General features: G+C 37.5%; 1 protein-coding gene across 1 annotated transcript in view; it reads right to left on the reverse strand.

Moving 5' to 3' along the window:
* LOC127502757 (leucine-rich repeat-containing protein 52-like) overlaps positions 1-20,678 on the reverse strand; it is a 52,552-nt gene extending 31,874 nt beyond the window's left edge. Inside the window, exon 1 of the mRNA XM_051876065.1 lies at positions 18,119-20,678. Coding sequence (XP_051732025.1) covers positions 18,119-18,767 — 649 coding nt within the window. The 5' untranslated portion in view covers positions 18,768-20,678. The remainder of the gene's footprint in view (positions 1-18,118) is intronic.
* Between the last annotated feature and the right edge of the window lie 280 nt (positions 20,679-20,958).

The raw sequence follows: 20,958 nt of genomic DNA on the forward strand, positions 1-20,958 counted from the left end.
TCGGTGTATATACACAGACACGCACACACACACGCACACACACACACACACACACACACACACACACACACACACACACACACACACACACACACACACACACATTTTTTTCTGCTAGTATTGTGATTCACACAACTGCCAAAAACAACCTTTTAGCGGGGCCTCCTGATGGCTCAGGAACCCTGATTAAACACTCATACAGCTTTTACCAAGAGAAGACACTTGTCCTCAATGAGAAAGTGATGCGGTTAAGGGAGGCAAAAGAGACGCTGTCTCCCTCTGACATTTCATTTCCTGCTGTTACTCTTCATCCTCCATTTTTCCTCAATATTTTCCTCTAAGTGCTTCACACTGCATTCTGGGATTGCCATTCACCATGAAGTTTATGTGGTGCTGCCTTGGAATTTGGACAAAACTAATTTTTTATTATAAGGGAGCATAATTTCCCACCTTTTTGGATTTGAATTTGTTTATTTAATTGATCGGGATAATGCATGTTAATGAACATTAGTATAAAATACAAAATGTAAACAAGCTGGATTATAGCCACGTTGCTCATTTACTTCCGCAGTCCCTAGGCAGGTGCAAACAAAGACACATACTCAAATATACATTAAACACTACATAAAAGACAAATACCCCAAACACATAATTTAAAATTTCTAAGTAAAATATTTACACTACTGATTCGTCATAAGCCACTTTTTAAGATGATCTTTAAAAGCGTGATAAGTACAACATTGTCTTTTTGACCGCAGTAAGCTATTCCAATATTTACTTCATATACTTTCTGTCCAAAAGATGTTCCTTACAATCCCCTCTATCAATAGATCTAGTACCACAACCCGTCCTCTTTTTTTCAATTCATTGAACAGAGGTGGGGCAAGCCCATGCCAGACCTAATAAATAAAACAAGCATATCATTTTGTTTTTATTATATATTCGCCGTCTTGGTGAAATAATTCATGGTTTTAAAAATGTATCTTATCACTTTTATGCTGATGACATCCAGCTGTACTGTTCTTTTAGAGATTCTGAGTTTGACAAGTTAACTGATTTACTGGACTGCCTGTCCTCTATAAAGAACTGGTTATTTAATAATTATTTACAATTGAATATTAAAAAGGCTGAAACTTTAATCTTCGCTCCAGACCATAAGTTATCTCAAATTAAACAGCACCTTGGCTCCTTGGGTCTTGGTGTTATGTTTGACCAAACTATGTCTTTGGACAGTCATTCTAGACAGCTGGTCAAAAATTGTTTTTATCATTTGAGAAACATTTCTAAATTGAGGGCGCTATTGTCTAAAGCGGACTTGGAGATGATTATGCACGCTTTTATTTCTTCTCGTCTTGATTACTGTAACTCTCTTTTTACTTATTTAAATAAATCCTCGCTGGGTCGTCTTCAAATGGTGCAAAATGCTGCAGCCAGGCTTTTAACAGGAACCCGCAGAAGGACTCATATTTCACCAGTATTATCCTCACTACATTGGCTTCCTGTCAAATTCAGAATTGATTTTAAAATTTTAATTTTGACTTTTAGAGCTCTGCATGGACAGGCCCCCCAGTACATTACTGACCTGTTGACCCCTTATTCTTCCTCCCGTACTCTTCGGTCTTCAGGCCAAAACCTTTTAATGGTTCCTAAAGTCCCAAGATGGAGCCTTGTGGAATCCCCTTGTGGCCAGCAAGGTAAGAAGAATTAGTACCATCCAACAATGTGTGTGTACCATTAGTACACACTCATTGTTTCCCATTTGAAAGATATGATTTTATCCAAAGTATTGCCTCATTGGAAAAATTTAAATTGGTTAGTTTAGATAAATGAACCTGATGGTCAACAGTGTCAAATGCCTTCTTTAGATCTAAAAAGACAGCACCAACACACGCACTCTTTATCTAGTAAGCATTTGACTTTCTCAACAAACAAACAATTAGTTGATTCCGTTGAATAATTTCTGTTAAAACCAAATTGCATTGAAAATAAAGATATAAAGCCATTATTTAGATGATTAGTTAAAAGCTTAGCTACCCATTTTTATGCAACCTTAGATGTTATCGAAAGGATACTAATAGGCCTATAATTACTTAAATTTGATTTATCTCCAGATTTGTAAATTGGGATAACTGTAGACACCTTCCAAGCAGATGGGACAGCTGCTTGCCTAAAGGACAAATTGACCATGTGTGTAATTGGGTGTACTAAAGAATCTTTATTAGATTTTAAAATTTTTGTATCAAGCCCATTTTAGAGGTTTTTAGTGCATCAAGAAAATTAGCTACTACTACTTCAGCTACTTCCTCTGTTTGAAAAATAGATTGAGCAAAATTAATCTATAAGTAATACCTTTTAAGGTAAAAAGCTGAGTTATCTCATTGACTGAATAAAAAAAAAAAAAGTGTATTAAAATTAGTAGCTATAGTAAATGAATCCTTTACTAAAATATTATTATTATAATATCGATCAGTAATAAGACCAGAATTCATTAATTTTTTAGGGAGCTGATCTCTGTCCTTCATTAATTTCCCCTTCTAGTAAACAGTTTAAAAGACTTGGAATAGTCTTTCCATTTATTTTGCCTAAAAATAGTGTGTATTCAGCTCACTAGGGCTTGAACCAGAGCTAATATGTCTCAGACATTGAAATAAAGTTCTCTGGGTGTGTGTTAAACAGAAAGAACCCTGCTCTGTCAGGCGGTCATCTCTCTCCCTCACGGTTTCTTTCTCTCTCGCTCTGTTAGTCATCATTCTGAAACTGCTGACAGTGTGGAGAACCGTCACCTCTCCAGCAGCTGATCCAGAAACAATAGAGCTGCTGAGAAATATCATCATGCGTTCTGACACGCTGCATCACAATTATACAGAATCAAATCAACATAGACTAGTTTATTATGAGATACAGTAGATGATGAGCCAGCAGTAATCTTTCCTATCCTGATGAGACCCTTGGTTATAAGTTCTGCTCTTAATAGACTGAGGCAGTGAGAGATATTCAATGAGCTGCCACAATTCAACAATCAGAAAATGAGGACACATGAAGTGTGAATTCACAGCAAAAATACAGAATGTGAAGCACTATGTGCCTCCAGAGGATGATTGGCTGTTTGATTGTGTGGTTGTCAGTAGTCGTGCGTAGCCACGCTTTTGACTATCAACATAAAGTCTGTTCCACATTGTAGCTTATTCTGGCCAAGAACCACCCACTTAGACAGGAAGAGACACTCTGATCGACATATCAAGTGCAAACCAGGCTCATCGGAAATATGCGTCTGTGGCAACATTTCTGCAAAATGATACTGAGTTGCTTTAGGCATATTTCGTGACACTTTCCCAGTGAAATGTCCAGTGAGTGGCGCTAAAATCATTTTTTTTACAAAACAGATGAACTTTGAACTTTGAAAGTACCACCTACACTAAACCCTAAACCAATAGTATTAACAACAGCCAGTGTTGGGGAAAGTTACTTTTAAAAGTAACGCATTACAATATTGTGTTACTCCCTAAAAAGTAACTAATTGCGTTACTTAGTTACTTTTTATGAAGAGTAATGCTTTACATTACTTTTGCGTTACTTTTTCTCACCTGGGCTGAGCTTGTTTGTTTGTTTTTTTGTGAAATTACTGAAATGTATAAGCCTCAGGCTGAAGGAAATGCATATTTATGCCTGTACAGTAGAGGGCGCTGCACAAACAAACCTTCCAGCTGTGCTGCCATTCGGGATTGAAGAAGAATAGGATACAGGAGAAGAAAGTTCAACACTCTTATTTCTAAATCTAAAGTATTTTTTTCTTATTAGTATGGTTGAATTGGATCATTGAAGGTCAGCAGCAAAGACATTGGTCAATAAAGTGAGATTAAATACATAAAGTATATTTGTGTAATTTAATATATTTAATCATTACATGTTTGTGTAAAATTCTAAGATTGCATTTCACTGTTTTTGTTCATTTTGAGGAATACTGAATGTTTTTGTGCAAGTGAGATGAGTAAATGCATGCTCACATCATGTTCACACAGCGCACACAACACCTCTGCACTTTATTTCTCTCAACATGGGGATAGGAGAGTAGATGATCAATAAATGTGAAAAAATAACTTGCGTTACTTATTTGAAAAAGTAACTTAGATATTTTGTTGTAAATTGAAAAAGTAATACGTTACTTAAAATAACTGTTTTCTAATTTAATTTTTTTAATGTAATTTATTCCTGTGATGCAAAACTGAACTTTCGGCATCGTTACTCCAGTCTTCAGTGTCACATGATCCTTCAGAAATCATTCTAATATGCTGATTTGATGCTCAGTTATTATCAAATATTATTGGTTCTTATTAATATCAATGTTGAAAACAGTTTCTGCTACTTAATACTTTTGTGGAAATTGTGATACAAGTTTATTTGATGAATAGAAAGTTAAAAAGAACAAAATTTATTTGAAATCTTTTGTAACAATGTAAATTTCTTTATTCAATTTAATGTGTCCTTGCTGAATAAAAGTATAAATAATAATAAACACCAAGAACGTGAAACACTACACACATTATCAGTGATGACACAGAACCATGCACTGAGGAAACAGAGGGCTTAAATACACTGGGAAAGATCATTAATTAAACAGGAAACAGGTGTGCACTAATCAAAAACCATAGTAACAAACAATGAATGAGAACTCATGTCGACTATCTCAATCAGCTCCCTAGTTCAGTACTCAGGGCACTGAACAGGGAGTCGACCATTTTAAGGGCTGTCTCAATCGCAGAATTCTTCCAGCGCACTGGATGGTTAACTCCCTAAAAAGTCCCCCAATGCACCGCAAAACCCAAGGTGCATCGATGCTCACTATGTTCCCTTAACAGAAGATCTGAAGTGCGAAACTTAAATCACGTGAGCCAACTCACTACACATTACAACTGATAATGACATGCGATATATGTTTTTAAAACAGAAACCATTATTTTATTGTATTTCAGCATAAACATACATCGTTAGACAGGTAATTCGAACACAATCTAGCTAACATTTATAATTGATTTATGGCTGAAATGTTGCACATATATGTAACAACCAAAGTATTTATCATAATGTACTTTAAATAACATTACAAGTAATGTCAGAAAGATATCAGCTCTGCTGTTGTTCATAAATACCAGTAATGATGTTGTACAATGAGGACGTTGTCATGTCGCCGGAAATAGAGTCATCAGTGTCCCAATGTGTAGTGAACCAGCGTCCTTTACTGTCCTTACCAGTGCCCGAATTCATGTACTCGATATACTGATTCACAAGCTCAGGAGCTAGGGAACTGATTGAGACACACCCTAAGACATAGAAACTAAACAGAACATGACAACAAAACTAAGCAAGACATGATCGTGACATTTCAATATGGATGATAATAAAAAAAGTTTCTTAAGCAGCAAATCAGCATATTAGAATGATTTCTGAAGGATCATGTGACCCTGAAGACGGGAGTAATGATGCTGAAAATTCAGCTTTACCATCAAAGGAATAAGTCACATTTTAAAATATATTGAAACAGAAAACAGTTGTTTAAAATTGTAATAATATTTCACAGTATTGTTGTTTTACTGTATTTTTGACGAAATCAATGCACCCTTGGTGAGCAGAAGAGACTTTATTCAAAAACATGAAAAAATCTTAATTTTTCAAAACTTTTGACCGGTAGTGTAATTCAAATTAGTTTCTCATGATGCCCCCTGTCACAGATACATGCTCTATTTCAATATCTCTTCATCTGATCGATCTCCATTCCAGTGAAACCACTAAATATGATTCAGTCATGACAGCTCTTGGAATAATTTTAGCATGTTATTAAATATGACAATGATTTAGATCTGCTGCTGCTGCAGAGCAATATGAACTTGCTAATAGATACACAGACACACTGCTGTGAGCATGTAAGATATGCTGCTTCATAAATAGACAAACATAAATCCCGTAACAGATTTAGGGAGGTGGAGGGTTTTCAGAGGAAAGGTCTAGCCTACAGCAAACAATGAACCAGACTATTTAAATGTTGAGCAAGCAATTTCATTGGCCACAGGATCAGCAGAGGCCAATCAACTTGTGCCATGATGTGATTGCTTTCAGATTGCATGTAAAGGACCTATCAGCCTACGCCCTCTAGAGTTTCATGACTGAACTAGATATTTCAAACAAATTGTTACTGATATACATCCTCTGACAAACAGTTGCTATTTTATAAACTGTATTTGTCACATACTCTATAGTGTAAACGGTGTCTTTAAACGCACTATGCACAATTGTCGCATTCCTTTTTTAAATGCGCTTTGTGCCCACCGAATGAGGTGGCACTTAGCGAACTTACCGTGAGCCCCAGGCTCGCCTTTAAATCAGACCCTATTAGCAGAAGCATCTGGCGTCGCCACATGCCTCTGCATCCACTCAGTATGCAACACCCACACGCCCATACGCTGCATTTACTATGCTAGAGGACTCACAATTACCTCTCACATCTGAACATCCAAATGCACACATCCATGTGTCAACACTTCAGCGCATTACAGAACAAAAACACAGCTTCAGAGAGCAGCATGAAACTTTTTCAACTCAAAATGAATGTTGTGCCTGTGAAATGAGGCCTATGTTCATTTGAAGTAAAACTTCATTTGAACTAAGCAAGAATTTCTCAGCACAAGACACCTGATTGAAACACACTTCACACAAACACACACACTAAACAATGAGAGCAGAGGTATCCCAAAGGAGGAAGTCTTCAATGTGCGAGTTAATGAAACCAGTGGCTCTCAGAGGCCCAGAACAAATAGAGAACGGAGATGTGAGCACACACACACACACACACACACACAAAAACAAAATGAAAGTAATCAAGCCAGAAAACATAAAACATCATAACACTCCTGCTACTGGCCTGTGTTTCTTGTCACTGTAGAAATAATGTAATGACCAAACCCAGATGGAATTTGCAGACTTTATAGACCTAGAAAAATTATGTCCAGCACAGTCCCAAGCACTTCAATATCAAGTCAGACACCATCCTGCACTATGACATATAGAGGCGCTTTTCTGCCTCATAGTAATAAAAAAAAAAAAAAAAAAAATATATATATATATATATTAATTGTGAAAGTTTAAAATAAATCAATTTTACTGTCAATACTGTCTATATAATCAATTTTATATATATATATATATATATATATATATATATATATATATATATTAATTGTGAAAGTTTAAAATAAATCAATTTAAAACAAAAGTTGTAAATCACAGTTGTAAGATATAGTCACAATTACGGAAAATATAATTGCAGAGATATATAATTATAGAATTATAAAGACAATTATCATAAACAAAGTCGCAATTGGGAGATATAATATGACATCGTGAGATATCATCGAGAAATATAAAAAACACATTTTGCAAGAAATAAAGTCACTTTGTGAGATATAAAAAGCCATATCGGGAGGTATCAATCACACCCAGATTATTACAATTATAAGAAATAGTCGCAATAGCTAGAAAATCTGCATATTGCAAGAAACAAAGTGGCAACTGTGAGATATAAAATCAATTGTGAGATATAAAGCTGCAATTGTGAGATTTGAAGTTACATTGCAAGATATAAAGGGCCAGATTTATTAAACGGGGCAAATTAGCGTGAGAGCGCAATTCCACAAATGTGCCGATGGGAGTGGCAGGTTTTGCATGTGATCTGATGCTGACGCACAAATTAAAGAACACAGACGCAGTCAAATCATTTACATAATGACCAACGCAATCAACCAAGAGCAGTGCAAATTAGCGTTGGGTCGCAGTTAAGCAGAGCAGATGCTCATCAGGTGCGGGTCGATACAGGCGCAACTTGTTATATGTAATCTGTCAAACACGTACACACACACACACACATATATATATATATATATGATAGGCCAACAAACAATATGTTCGGATAACGTCTTCCTCTGGCATTCCAAAGAAATTAATACGAGTTGAAAATATTTTCTCCCTTCTACCACACTCTCTCTGTTCTCTGCAGTGTCTTCTCCTAGCAGCAACAATTGCAGTTATGTCGCAAAATGGGTTAAGGCTTTTTTTGGGCGTTAAATAATGGCGCAAATACCAGTAAATTGACTAGCACAAACATTAGTAAATCGCATTGCGTGATTCTTTTAAATACTCTCCTCCCATAAATTTTGCGTCTGAAAGGGAAACTCCTACAAATGCATATGCAATAAGGTCAGCCGCAAAAACAACTCAGTCCACGTCTTTTCAGTGCTAATTTTGCACTGCGTGTCTTTAGTAAATCCCGACAGTAGTTTTTTAACGCCAAAAGAGGGATTGCGCTGGTGCAAGCTGTTAGTAAATCTGGCCCAAAGTCACAATTTTGAGAAACAAAGTTGTAAATCGCAGTTCTAAGATTTAAAATCACAATTATGCTAAATAAAGTCGCAATTATGAGTTATAAGACAATTATTAGAAAAAAAGATAAAAAGCCAAATTGCGATATTTAGTAACATCGAAACACAAAAAGTCACACTGCGAGAAATAAAGTTACACTGTGAGATATAAAAAGTCGCAAATAACAAACAACGAACTTGCGACTGTGAGATAAAAAGTCAACTGTGAGATATAAAACTGCATTTGTGATATATGAAATTCAATTGCAAAATATAAAGTCACAAAGTCAAATATTAAAAGAAAATAAGCACACACTTTTTTTTTTTTCTTTTTTAACTCGGGGCAGAAATGGGCTTCCATAGTGACATAAAAAGCATCAGAGAAGTCCACAATTGGCACTGGTAAAATATCTACTGTACCATAATGAAATATTAGCACTATGTTTCTTGCTTATATTTCATTTGATCAGCCTCATTTTGATTGGCAATTAATAGAGAAAGATCATTTTGGCTTCAGATGATGTAGCAAATGCAACATGTTCTCCAACCAATACGCCTGAAATACGACCCACAGGAGCGTTTACTAAAGCTGCGCCCCTATCGACAACAAGACACTTTCATTTTAATGCATTGTTCCCTTTTATCTGCGTCATATTTCGGGTTTCGCGTAGCTCAATTGGCACAGCATTGCAATATATAACAATATGCAATCATGTGATCATGCGATCGTGGGTTCGATCCCAGGGAACGCATGTGCTCATAAAGTGTATATACTATAAATCACTAAGGTTAGGTTTAGGGGTGGGGTGGAGTGTATGTAGTTGTTAATAATAAAACAAAATGAGTTTTGCTAAATGGAAATAGGACAGATGGTGTAAAAAGTCCACACATTGCATTTAAACGAACACGCATTTTGAATGGTAACGACAGTCATACGTCATTTCATGACGACAGACGTAACACGACACTGTCATTATTTTTACGGCAGCTAGAGGGCGCATGACTTTAAAACGTAAATATAGGTCATAATAAGGTGCTTGAAAAACGACCTATAGGGTCGTTTTTTTTTTTTTGGAGGACAGTCTGAGCAAATCATAGTTTTGCTGGGCTGTGACAAACTAAAAGCTATTGGCTATTTAACAAAAAGGACAAGCCCTTCAAAATGTCCTTTTGTTTCAATAGTAAATATGTCAACAGAGGAAGGTAATTACACTCAAAAAATCCTTTCAAGGGTTTGTTAGGACAGCACAAGCCTTAAGCCTGTGTGTATGAAACCAAAGAAACAGCTTTAAATGTCTTTCCATACATATGAACTGCAGAGGAGATCTTTGAAGATCAATAATGTCCAAAGCTGAAGGAGGATGGTGATGGATCAGGATTTCATCCTGCATTTATAGCAGGTTGACATCAATTCTACAATATTGGTTTTGGCCTTTTCTCTTCTTAAGGAACCATGTGCTGAGAACTGTGATTAGCATACAGCACCGGACTAAGACATTGATTTAAATAGAAGCATTTTGCTGGCCTGTTTGAGAATATTTCAGTGTGAGAGAGAAAGAGGGAGGCAGAAACACGAAATGACTCACAGATGCTAAAGTGGTGTGAATCACACAGAGTGGTCACTCGATCTGCACCAAACACACACTTAATAGACTCCATACACACTAACACACACACACACACACACACACACACACACACACACACACACACACACACACACACAAAAGAGTATTATTACATTCTTTTATCCATTTTTAGTTACAAGTAGACATTAGAGAGTGCATTAGAAGAATAGTTCACCATAAATGAAAATTGTGCATTGAAAGTCATACAGGTTTGGAAGAGCTACTTACCTTTATGTTGTTCAAAACAACTACAATGAATGTCGACTAAAGCTTGCATCATAAAAATGGTTTCTGTGAGTTTATTCCAAATGTTCTAGAATCAATTCAATCTGTTTATCATATAAAGCGATTGCGTCTCTTCAGAAAATTTGGACTAAACCATTTAATTCATATGGATTAGTTTTACGATTTCTTTATAAACTTTTTGAAGCGACAATGTGGTAGTTGCATAGACTGTCAATGGAGGGACAGAAAGCTCTCAGATTTCATTAAAAAGATCTTCATTTGTGTTTCGAAGATGAACAAAAGTCTTACGGTTTTGAAACAAAATGAGGGTGAGTAAATGATGACAGAATTTTCATTTTTGGGTGAACTAACCCTAACTGTTGTGCAGATCACTGAGACAATGAGTTTAATTCCAGAACTGGAAGAGTCTAGACTCAAAAGAATGATTCGTTCACAAATCAGACATCACTTCTCTTAAGTCAAGTTGAATAACTTCAGAAGACTTGGGCTGTGTCCTAAAGCTTAAAAATTCTGCCTTAGGAGGATGCATTCCAAGTAGGGGTGTAACGATTCACTCGTTTTCTCGATGCATCGATTACAAATCCTGACGATGCATATGCATCGATCTTGAAACATGTTTTTTGAATCGTGAATCGTTAATTTAGGCCGATAATCGATGTAAAATGCCAAGAATCGGATTAATCGCGATTCTATAGTGATTCAGTGCTTTAAAATATATAAACATTAAATTACTTAATGCGCAAACTGATGGAGACGTTGTGCGCCGTCATTTGCGCCCTCCCTCACGGCTCTCCTTCACAGATACGCGCGGCTGCACTCTTTACCGGCTCTCTCTGGATTGCGCTCGTGCTCCATCCGTAGGCCACGTTTGAGCTCTCCTCAGGACGGCCACTGCTATTCACATGAGCAGATGACAGCTTTCTGTTAAGACAGCAACAGTTCTGAGTCAAACTGCTCAAGCCATTGATAAAGCTGCCAAGTCATTGCGTGGTCACTACTGTTGAAATAAAACACTTTTATTGCCTGGAAACGTCGCCGTTATTTTCGATAAGATAAAATACTGAAGTTTTAAGGAGGGCAATTTCAAGGCGCGCATTTATTGCATGGACGGAGCAAACACATAATGTAAGTGTCTAAATGCATCCTCACAGTTCAATGGATGATAAATGAAATTATGTACTTAATGTCGTTAAAACTAGGAAACTGCTGAAATAACTACAACATTAACAACACTGACATAAGAGCGCGCGGTTTATCAATCAGATGCGCGTTAAAGTTGCGTTCGTTACTATAGCAACAGTAGAAATACAGCACGTTTTCTTTCAGAATCATCGTAAGGAAAATGAGGACAAAGAGGGCTTTTCTTACTATTCCGTGAAGAAAAGTTAGTTTAGGATTAGTTGGGAAAGTGCATGATATTCTAGGGTAGGCTCTCCATGTAAGCATTAGTATGTTTAATGTACCTGGAACACTTTAATAAGGTTGTGTAGCCTTTAACACTATCCTACACTAGTTAACTATATATGAACTAGGCCTAACAATACTTTTAAAGCCCTTTTAAAGTTTTGGCTTATGTAAATTTCCGCAAATGCCAATTTTTATATGAATATTAAAATAAAGTTATGTAGCATCATTAAGAACTAACATTAACAACAGACAAAAGTTGTTTTTTGTTTGTTTGTTTGTTTGTTTGTTTTTTGCCCTTACTCTCGGACCTCCTGAAGGCCGCTGTGTAATTCTTACCCTGACTAAGACACATTGAGGGAAGCATTTCAATAACCCTATGAATGCATAATAAAATGCAGAATCGAATCGAATTAATCGAATCGCATCGGATTAAATGTGAATCGTCTCGTATCGAATCATTCTGAATTTGCAAAAATCGTTCTTGAATCGAATCGAACACCTATGAATCGTGAATCGAATTGAATCACTGTCTACCCAAAGATTCACAGCCCTAATTCCAAGGTAGGAAGGCATCAATGCACGTTAGTTAACAATTTTAGCTTCACTTCCTGTCTCCTGAGATACATCTGATCGATTTTTGAAGGTAGTGCTGATGTTATCCTTCGCTGCCTTTGATATTCCACAATCCTGTGCGTTTAGTTCTGCGACAATTGAGCTAAAAAATAAAGATGGCAGCTGAAAGTTGCGGTTGGCGGTCAATTTGTGTAAATGTACATTTTTGATCAATGTTTTCCACTTTTGATGTCATTTCTAGTGAGAAATTACTATTGAAGTAATTAAATATTCGCATAGTTATCACCAAAGCTCGCTCTAGTTTGCTGTAGATCATTAAACTGTTACGCTGTCTCAGAATTCTGTCCGTAATCAGTTTTGTGAGAAGCCTCCATGCGCAAACGCTGCATGCCTGCAAAGTCATTGCCCGATAAAGCAGTGAGGCAACAAGTCAGCTGCCTATGTTTTAGGACACAGCCTTATAGCACACAAATCATATGGATTATTTTTATGATACTTTTATGATGTGTCCTGTTTGAGCTTAAAAGCTCCCATTCTTCAAATGGCTCTGTTCGTGTTCCACAGAAAAGTGAAAGTCATACAAGTTTGGAATGACATGAGGGTAAATAATAAATTACGACAGAATTTTCCCTATCCCTTTAATATGCTCACGCACAAGCATTCTCGTCTGAAACTGGTAATATTTGGTGATTAAGAGAGAGGCATGAGTGCTCTTGTAAGCTGGTGCAGCCAGAGCACTCGGACAGGATTATATAATGGGACAAGAATTCTCATATCCACTTTAAAAAAAGACATAATTAGCATCTGCTCTCAGTGGACGGACACGGCAACACCAAAACGTCAGAGAGTCTAATCAGGAGAGAGACAATGTGCAGACAGAGAGCACATCTTTGAATAGACTGAACGAAATGAGGATTTCGCATTCTTGGGGTTTTGTTCCCCGATAACAGAAAGGCCAGGGCTTATGTTCAATCTCAACGTCTGGAAAAGCTCCATTTTCTCAATTAAGTTCTGAGACTGCATTGACTTATTTCTAGAAAGATGGATTGGGCAGATTGTGTGCATTGTTATTCTTTCTATACTTTCTATGTTCTATCTTTAACAGCTTCATTATGGTATAACAGCTGATAAAACACCAAGAACAAAATTGCTCTGCAAAATTAAAGGCTTTGTTCAGACAGCCCTCAAAATCAGTTTTTAGCAAACCCCAAATCAAATCCATTTGTGTCTGAAAAAACACATGAAATGTTAAAAACTCAGTCTATACGTGGTTTTAATCCAGTGGTTCTCAATCAGGTTCGTGCTCTCTTCTCTCCGACAGCAAACTGACACACTTTCCTTCACTCGTCTTCTTGTAGAATAGTGCTTGTATTGCGCATAATTTTAGTCATTCGAACAGGTTTCTTACTCACACCAAAAGTGCGTGTACCACTGATCTATATACAGTAAGTGGCGCTCTCATAAACCCGCTTCTCAAACAGTTTGCAAGTACCAAATTGACTTCTTTTTTGTGGCTTAAAGGGTTAGTCCACCCAAAAATGAAAAAAATGTCATTTATTACTCACCCTCATGTCGTTCCACACCCGTAAGGCCTTCATTCATCTTCGGAACACAAATTAAGATATTTTTGATTAAATCCGATGGCTCAGTGAGGCCTGCATTCACAGCAATGACATTTCCTCTCTCAAGATCCATAAAGGTACTAAAAACATATTTAAAACAGTTCATGCGAGTTCAGTAGTTTACCTTAATATTATAAAGCAACGAGAATACTTTTTGTGCCAAAAAAACAAAATAACGACTGTTCAACAATACGGTGATGGGCCGATTTCAAAACACTGCTTCGGAGCTTTACGAATCGAATCAGTGACTCGGCTCTCCTATCAAATGGCTAAACTGCTGAAATCACGTGACTTTGGCGCTCCAAGTCACTGATTCGATCCATAAAGCTCCGAAGCAGTGTATTGAAATCAGCCCATCACTATATTGTTGAAAAGTCGTTATTTTGTTTTTTTGGCGCACAAAAATATTCTCGTCGCTTTATAATAATTTGGTAGAACTACTGAACTCGCATGAACTGTTTTAAATATGTTTTTAGTACCTTTATGGATCTTGAGAGAGGAAAAGTCATTGCTTTGAATGCAGGCCTCACTGAGCCATCGGATTTAATCAAAAATATCTTAATTTGTGTTCCGAAGATGTACAAAGGTCTTACGGGGGTGGAACGACATGAGGGTCAGTGACAAATGACATTATTTTCATTTTTGGGTGAATTAACCCTTTAAAGAATTAGTTCACTTCTGAAAGAAAATTTCCTGATCATTTACTCTCTACACGATCCCAGACGAGGAATAAGGGTCTTATCTAGCGAAACAATTTGTCATTTTTTTTAAAAATAAAAATGTATATACCTTTTTAACCACAAATGCTCGTCTTACACTGCTCTGCGATACGCCACGCATTACGTTGAAAGGTCACGCATGACATAGGTGGAAGTACCACGGTAGGGCGAAAAACTTCATCTAATTTTCTCCTCCAACTTCAAAACCGATAGTTTTGCTAGATAAGACCCTTATTCCTCGTCTGGGATCGTGTAGAGCCCTTTGAAGCTGCTCTGAAACTGCAATTTGGACCTTCAACCAAATGAGTTAACAATTTTGGACACTGAAACAGTTTTGAATACTAAAGTTTCTTGCCATTTTGCTGAAGCTGAAATCATATGGTAATCTACCAGATATTCATCACTTTCAAAATGACAGTTTGTAGATTGAGTCCTAAATACCAGATCTCAAAACCTGATCAGAGTTGTGAGCAGTTTGAACATACAATCATCGCTAAATAAAGTTGTAAATGAGATCCAAATTGTAAATGGGATCCAAAAGCTTTGAGATCAAATAATGAAAACCACATTCAGAGGTAAAAAGTGAATCCAAAACCTGTTTGTAGTGTAAATGGTAATCTGTCCTAATGCATTTTAGACAACAGCGAAGCTCCACATGTTCGCTTCTCAATCAGTCTTTGCACAAAAGCAAGGTTTTAAACTTTGCCGGCAAAACAGAAAATAACCTTTGAAAACAAATTGGATACATACGCACAAGACTTCAGCATGAATGATATCTACATACAGTGACACAGGTCATGTCAAGCAGACACATCTGAAGTTCAATTACAGCTGCTTGACTAAAATAACTATGAGCATTACGCTTGAAATGTCACATTTGTGTGGAGATTAACATTTAAGTACATTTGCCCTAAGACTAAACTGGCTTTAACTGGTTTAATTTAGTCTAGCTGCTCTCATAGGTGGTTTAGCTGATTGACCAGCTGGTCTCCCATCCTAAACAGCTGACAAGTACCCAAAACCCCTCTAAAATGAGCAATCGACATGCAGTTACACAATGATATCTTGTTTTTCCCACCAAACATATTGTTCTATATCTTTCACGTCTTTTGCGGTGATGTTGTAAACAGAGCCAGCCTGCCCTCTGAAGCCGCAGTGTTCACAGGGTCTGTGTCCTGCCCTCTGTTCCACTGAGACGGAGCCTTCAGATCAAATTAACAGCCTGAATAACTCGATAACGCAAACTGGAGTGATAAGACTGATAAAGACCTTCTCACTCTTGAGGTCTAATGGTGGAGATAATTAGCTGGCCTTTCATTCCCTTCCTCTCTCTCCTTCACAGTAAGGTCATTTGTTGGGCTGGAGTGAATTGAAATCACCTCAAACCTTTTACATTCTTTTATGATATTTTCCTGACAGTTCTAGTATTTAACATTGAGCTTTCACTTTAGCAAAAAGGAAATCTGTTCCAGTGGCTGAAAATTCAGGCTGGTTGTTGGTCAAACCCCAGAAGTTGGGGCTGTAGATTAGTTCTTGACTAATCTGAAATAAGTGAATCTTAAATTATTACATTTGGTTCACAACCAATCTTGAAAATATGGTTACTCCTTGCCTGTTAGTGGTGACACACTGTGCCCTTGATCAAGACACTTAACTACAAATTACCCCAGGGAGACTGCATAATATGTGTACTAGGACACCTTGTATAAAAGCATCAACTAAATGACTAATTAATAATTAGCACTTTCATTACGTTCAATTATGATGCCTGGAGGAAAGGCAATAACATTTGTTAATGCAGCAGCGTTTAAAAGCTTCGGCTCGTACCTGAAAGAGATGATCATAACCTGTTCCAGTGTGCTTGTATTATGTGTACTGTAAGTCATTTAATTATTAAACAATGAATCACTAATTTGCAATTTCACACTGTAAAAACAAATGAAGTGTCAAAAGGTCATTCGGTTTAACCGTCCAAAGGCCAATACAGCCAATTCATTTGTGATTAAAATATCTTAAAATGTAATAAATGTATTAAATTTTTATTCTGACGTGATTTTATAACATCATATATCAACATAGTGCAAAATGGTATTAAAATTTTGTGTAGAAGTCGTTGCTTTGTTATGAGAAAGAATGTCCAGAAAAATGAATTTCATTGATGTCATCTGGAGTAACCAATATAAAGGGACCATTTTGGATCAAGTCATGCTGTCAATATTATGTGACAGGATGTGACATCATTCAGACACCTGCACAGGACCACATGGTCGTGAAGCAAAGTAACTAACTCTCTCTTAACTATTTGAAAAATTTCACTTGCTCATACGCATGTCCCGAAACTGCTATAAAACATGGAAAATGTTGTAATATTTTAAAAACTTATACTAAATAAAAAATGTTTGACTGTCCTTTTGCCAGCTACCTAGCTAGCTAGATATCAGCCTGTTAGATTTGTTTGAAAATATCATCATTCGGTATAACCAAAAGTGTCATTCGGTAAAACCGAAATTTTGGTTAAACCGACTTTTTTGGTAACAAATTTTGTCCATCTTGTAAAAAAATGACAAAAGCAGTGTTAATTGATTACAAAAACCACATAATCTCATTGTTAACACTTAATAAAACTTCAAAATTAATTATGTCTCCATTATGTTTTTTTTACACTTTTAAAAACCTTATTCATCAATGACCCTAATAAGCAATTCAATAAATGTTTGTCGTCTAATTATTACTCATTAAACATATTAATAAATGTTAAGTTATTAAACATTTTAATAAATGTTAATTTCCAACATACTTTGGGTTCATTTTAAGCAAGCAATACAGCCATTTTTAAACAATAAAACTACCCAGCACATTAAACATTTAACCCAACCGCTGGGTGCAACACAAAAGCTTGTTTTGTCCATTTTCAAGCTACAAAAAAATAAAATAAATAAAAAAAATAACAAGAATAATTGACTGTAATTTACTTACCATATTACAGTACAACATATTATATTAAATATTATATTTTAAAAGACAAAATGTCAATGTATTGTAAAATATTGTAAATATATTTAGGCCTAAATCACCATATAACTTAAATAATGTTTAAAAATCGGCAATAAGCATTCTTTTATGGTAAATTATTATTAAAATTATGAGTTTTTTACCAAGTAAAAAGCAGGTATCACTTTGTAAATCATGTGGAAGAATTCACAGAATTCCTATCACGTCTGTGCTGTCATTGTTGTAATTCATTTGCTGGAGCCATTTTGATTAAATTTTTGCTGTGTAGACTTCAATTAAACAACGTGCTATTATTAGTACATTTCACAGTAACAAAAAGATGTTAATATCGCAAATAGGTTGGTATTATAACATTATAGCCGATCACTTAATAACATATATCCTACAGTTCCTCAAATCCCTGTAAACATCCTCAGTTTAAGTCCTGGCAACCACAGCTCCCCGTTTTTTTTAAACGCATATTGAACTTAGAAAGTTTCCAGTGCAGTTAAAGAAGCGCATCTAACCTTGGAACTTGAAGCCCTCTATTTGGATCCAGAGGCACAGGTCCTCCGTGTCGCAGTCGCATCTCCAGGGGTTCCCGCTGAGCCCCAGAGAGCGCAGCGCCGGCAGCGCGATCAACGAGCTGATGTTGAGCGCCGTCAGGTTGTTGCGGCTCACGTCCAGCACCTGCAGCGCCGCGTTCTCCGCGAACGCGTCCGGGTGGATCTCCGACAGCCCCGGGTTATCAGTCATCCTCAACATCACCAGGCTGGCCAGCGGGCCAAACGTCCGGTCCTCGATTTGCGCCAGGCTGTTGAAAGACAGATCCAGGTAGGCGAGCTTGCGCAGGTTTCCAAAGGTGGACTCGGAGATCTCCGTCAACGAGTTGTTGCTGCAGTCCAGGTATACCAGGTCCGACAGGTAGTTGAGCTGCAGCGCCGGCAACTCGCCGATCCGATTATTGGAGATGATCAGCTGCCGGGTGGCCAGCGGGAGATCCACGGGGAAGTCGCTTAACTGTTGCCAGGCGCACTGGACCACCAGCTGGTCGTCGCACACGCAGCGGTCCGGGCAGCCGGCGGTTAGAGCCGGGGACGGCGCTACATCCATGACGAAGACGAAAAGAAATACCAGCCGCAGTGACTGCGCGCTCGGCTCGGGCAGAACACGCATGATCCCGCCGCCGGCTTCATCGACTGTGCGTGCGCTCGCGCATTCTTCATTGATCTGCGGGATCCGGTTCGGTCGTAACTGCTGGCAGGAACGTGTCGTTGTTACGGAGCAGATGCTGTACTTGGGATCCTCTCGCAAGTCTCCTCAACAGCGAAGGTGACCGTGCGTGGCGCGTCTTTAGTCCTTCATGTGGATATCACCATGAGGTTGTTCGTTATGGTGTTGTGTTAGGATCCTGGAAATAGTTTGTTTTCCATTTTGCGTATATCAAGGTTAAACACTTGACAATCTTGATAAACGGACTTTTCTCACAAGTCCTCAAGTTTGATTCCGTGTTGAAACGCTGTTAAGTTGAGAGACGCGCACCATCGCGCTGCGTGTGCTGCTGTACGGTGTGTGTTGCGCTGCTTCTCTCTGCAGCTGTGAGCGAGTGAGTGAGTGAGAGAAAGAGAGGGAGAGTCTGACACCAATGTCTGTGTCCCGCTCATTTACACAGGAGAAAAATACCCGCGTGTAGCCTACCTCTAAAAAGCTTTCATGCGCTCAGAGAGCACACAAGTGGATGAACTCTTTTCGAGAAAAAAATAAACAAAATAAATATTAGTTTTAAAACAATAGGCCTATGTGGTATTGTAGCCTGTGGCAGTCTGGGAGTAGAATAATTTTGTGAGTTCTAAACTTAAATCACATCCTCATATAGCTGTTGGGTAAACAAATGAACACAAAACCACACATAACATTCAGACAAGAGTCAATTATGCATAATTATGTTCAAATTAAAGCCTAGCCTATAATGAAGTTCGATTTAAGTTAAAGATTGAATGTCCCTTTTGTGCTTGTGCATATAAAGGCAATAAATGGTCACCTTGTTAAAGCTTTAAAAAGGACCTTTTTAAAGTTAGAAGAAGGTCAACATTCCCATTGTGGTCAATGGTGAGCAGAACATTTTATTTCTCCTCGTGTTGCGAAAAAGAAAGGACATCATACGGCTTTAGAACACCACAGTGAGTAAATAATGACTGAATTTTCATATTTGGTGAACTGTCCCTACAAGAAACATCACACGAGAAAGAGTGCTGCGTTTTGTAATGTCGGACGAATACTGACCTTGTGTCGATACGGCCAAATCTAGTAAGAACACTGCGATTGAGACTGTGCTATTTATCGCTTTTATACAACAATTCAATAAACATACATTTCAAACTGAGTAACTTACATAATGTTGCCAATTATAGTTGTCTGTTTTTGCTAGGTCAACGCAAATCTTTCCAAACTCACAAAAACCGCACACAATGGTGTTTCGGTTCAAAACAAATCTGTTTTTAACGAATCTGTTGTATGAATAGTTTAATGACGCGTTCATAGTGTTCAACTTGAAGTGGTGTCACGAGAAATCGAGTCCCCCCTAGGAATCGGGTCTCCTTTAGGACCCAGGCGGTAATGCCTGATCAAAAGTTGTTATCGTGATGTCTTGACTAATTATAACCTATTTCACTATTGTATGATGTTTATTACATTAAGTGCACAAACAACATACTTGAAATATAAAATGAATGCCTATTGCATAATAAAACAAACTGGAAACAGATATTGGAAGCAAAAAACATACATAATATAATATAAGCTAAGCTAGCAGGCTAATTAGGTAGATGTATGCTATGCTAGTACATAAGCTAACTACAAAACAGTTAGAACAAGAAATGCTTGATTTCACAACCTATAACTTCAGTTATATAATAGTATATGAACCATCTGGTTTAATAGACATTAATGGTCATTATAACACATTTTAAACGATATAAATCATAACGTGATTTTGCAGGAATTATAATCAGGCGCTAAAAATACTACCCATTAAAAGTCTCTTGAACAAATGGGATCACTCAGGGTCTTAAAGGAGACCCGATTCCTGGGGGGACACACGATTTCTCACCACAGCGGCGCTGCACAGACTGATCGGTGTATGACAGAGTATCCAAACTCAGTCCTGGAGGGCCACTGTCCTGCAGAGTTTAGCTCCAACTTACCACATTTCCTGTATGCCTAATTAGATCTTGATTAGTTGGTTCAGGTGTTTAATTGGGGTTGGAGCTAAAATCTGCAGGACAGTGGCCCTCCAGGACCGAATTTGGACACCCCTTGTGTATGACATCAAAGTACCGCAAGAGCGATTAGAGAGCAGACGGCCTTG

This window comes from Ctenopharyngodon idella, chromosome 20, assembly GCF_019924925.1.
Source record: "Ctenopharyngodon idella isolate HZGC_01 chromosome 20, HZGC01, whole genome shotgun sequence".
NCBI classification, from domain to species: domain Eukaryota; kingdom Metazoa; phylum Chordata; class Actinopteri; order Cypriniformes; family Xenocyprididae; genus Ctenopharyngodon; species Ctenopharyngodon idella.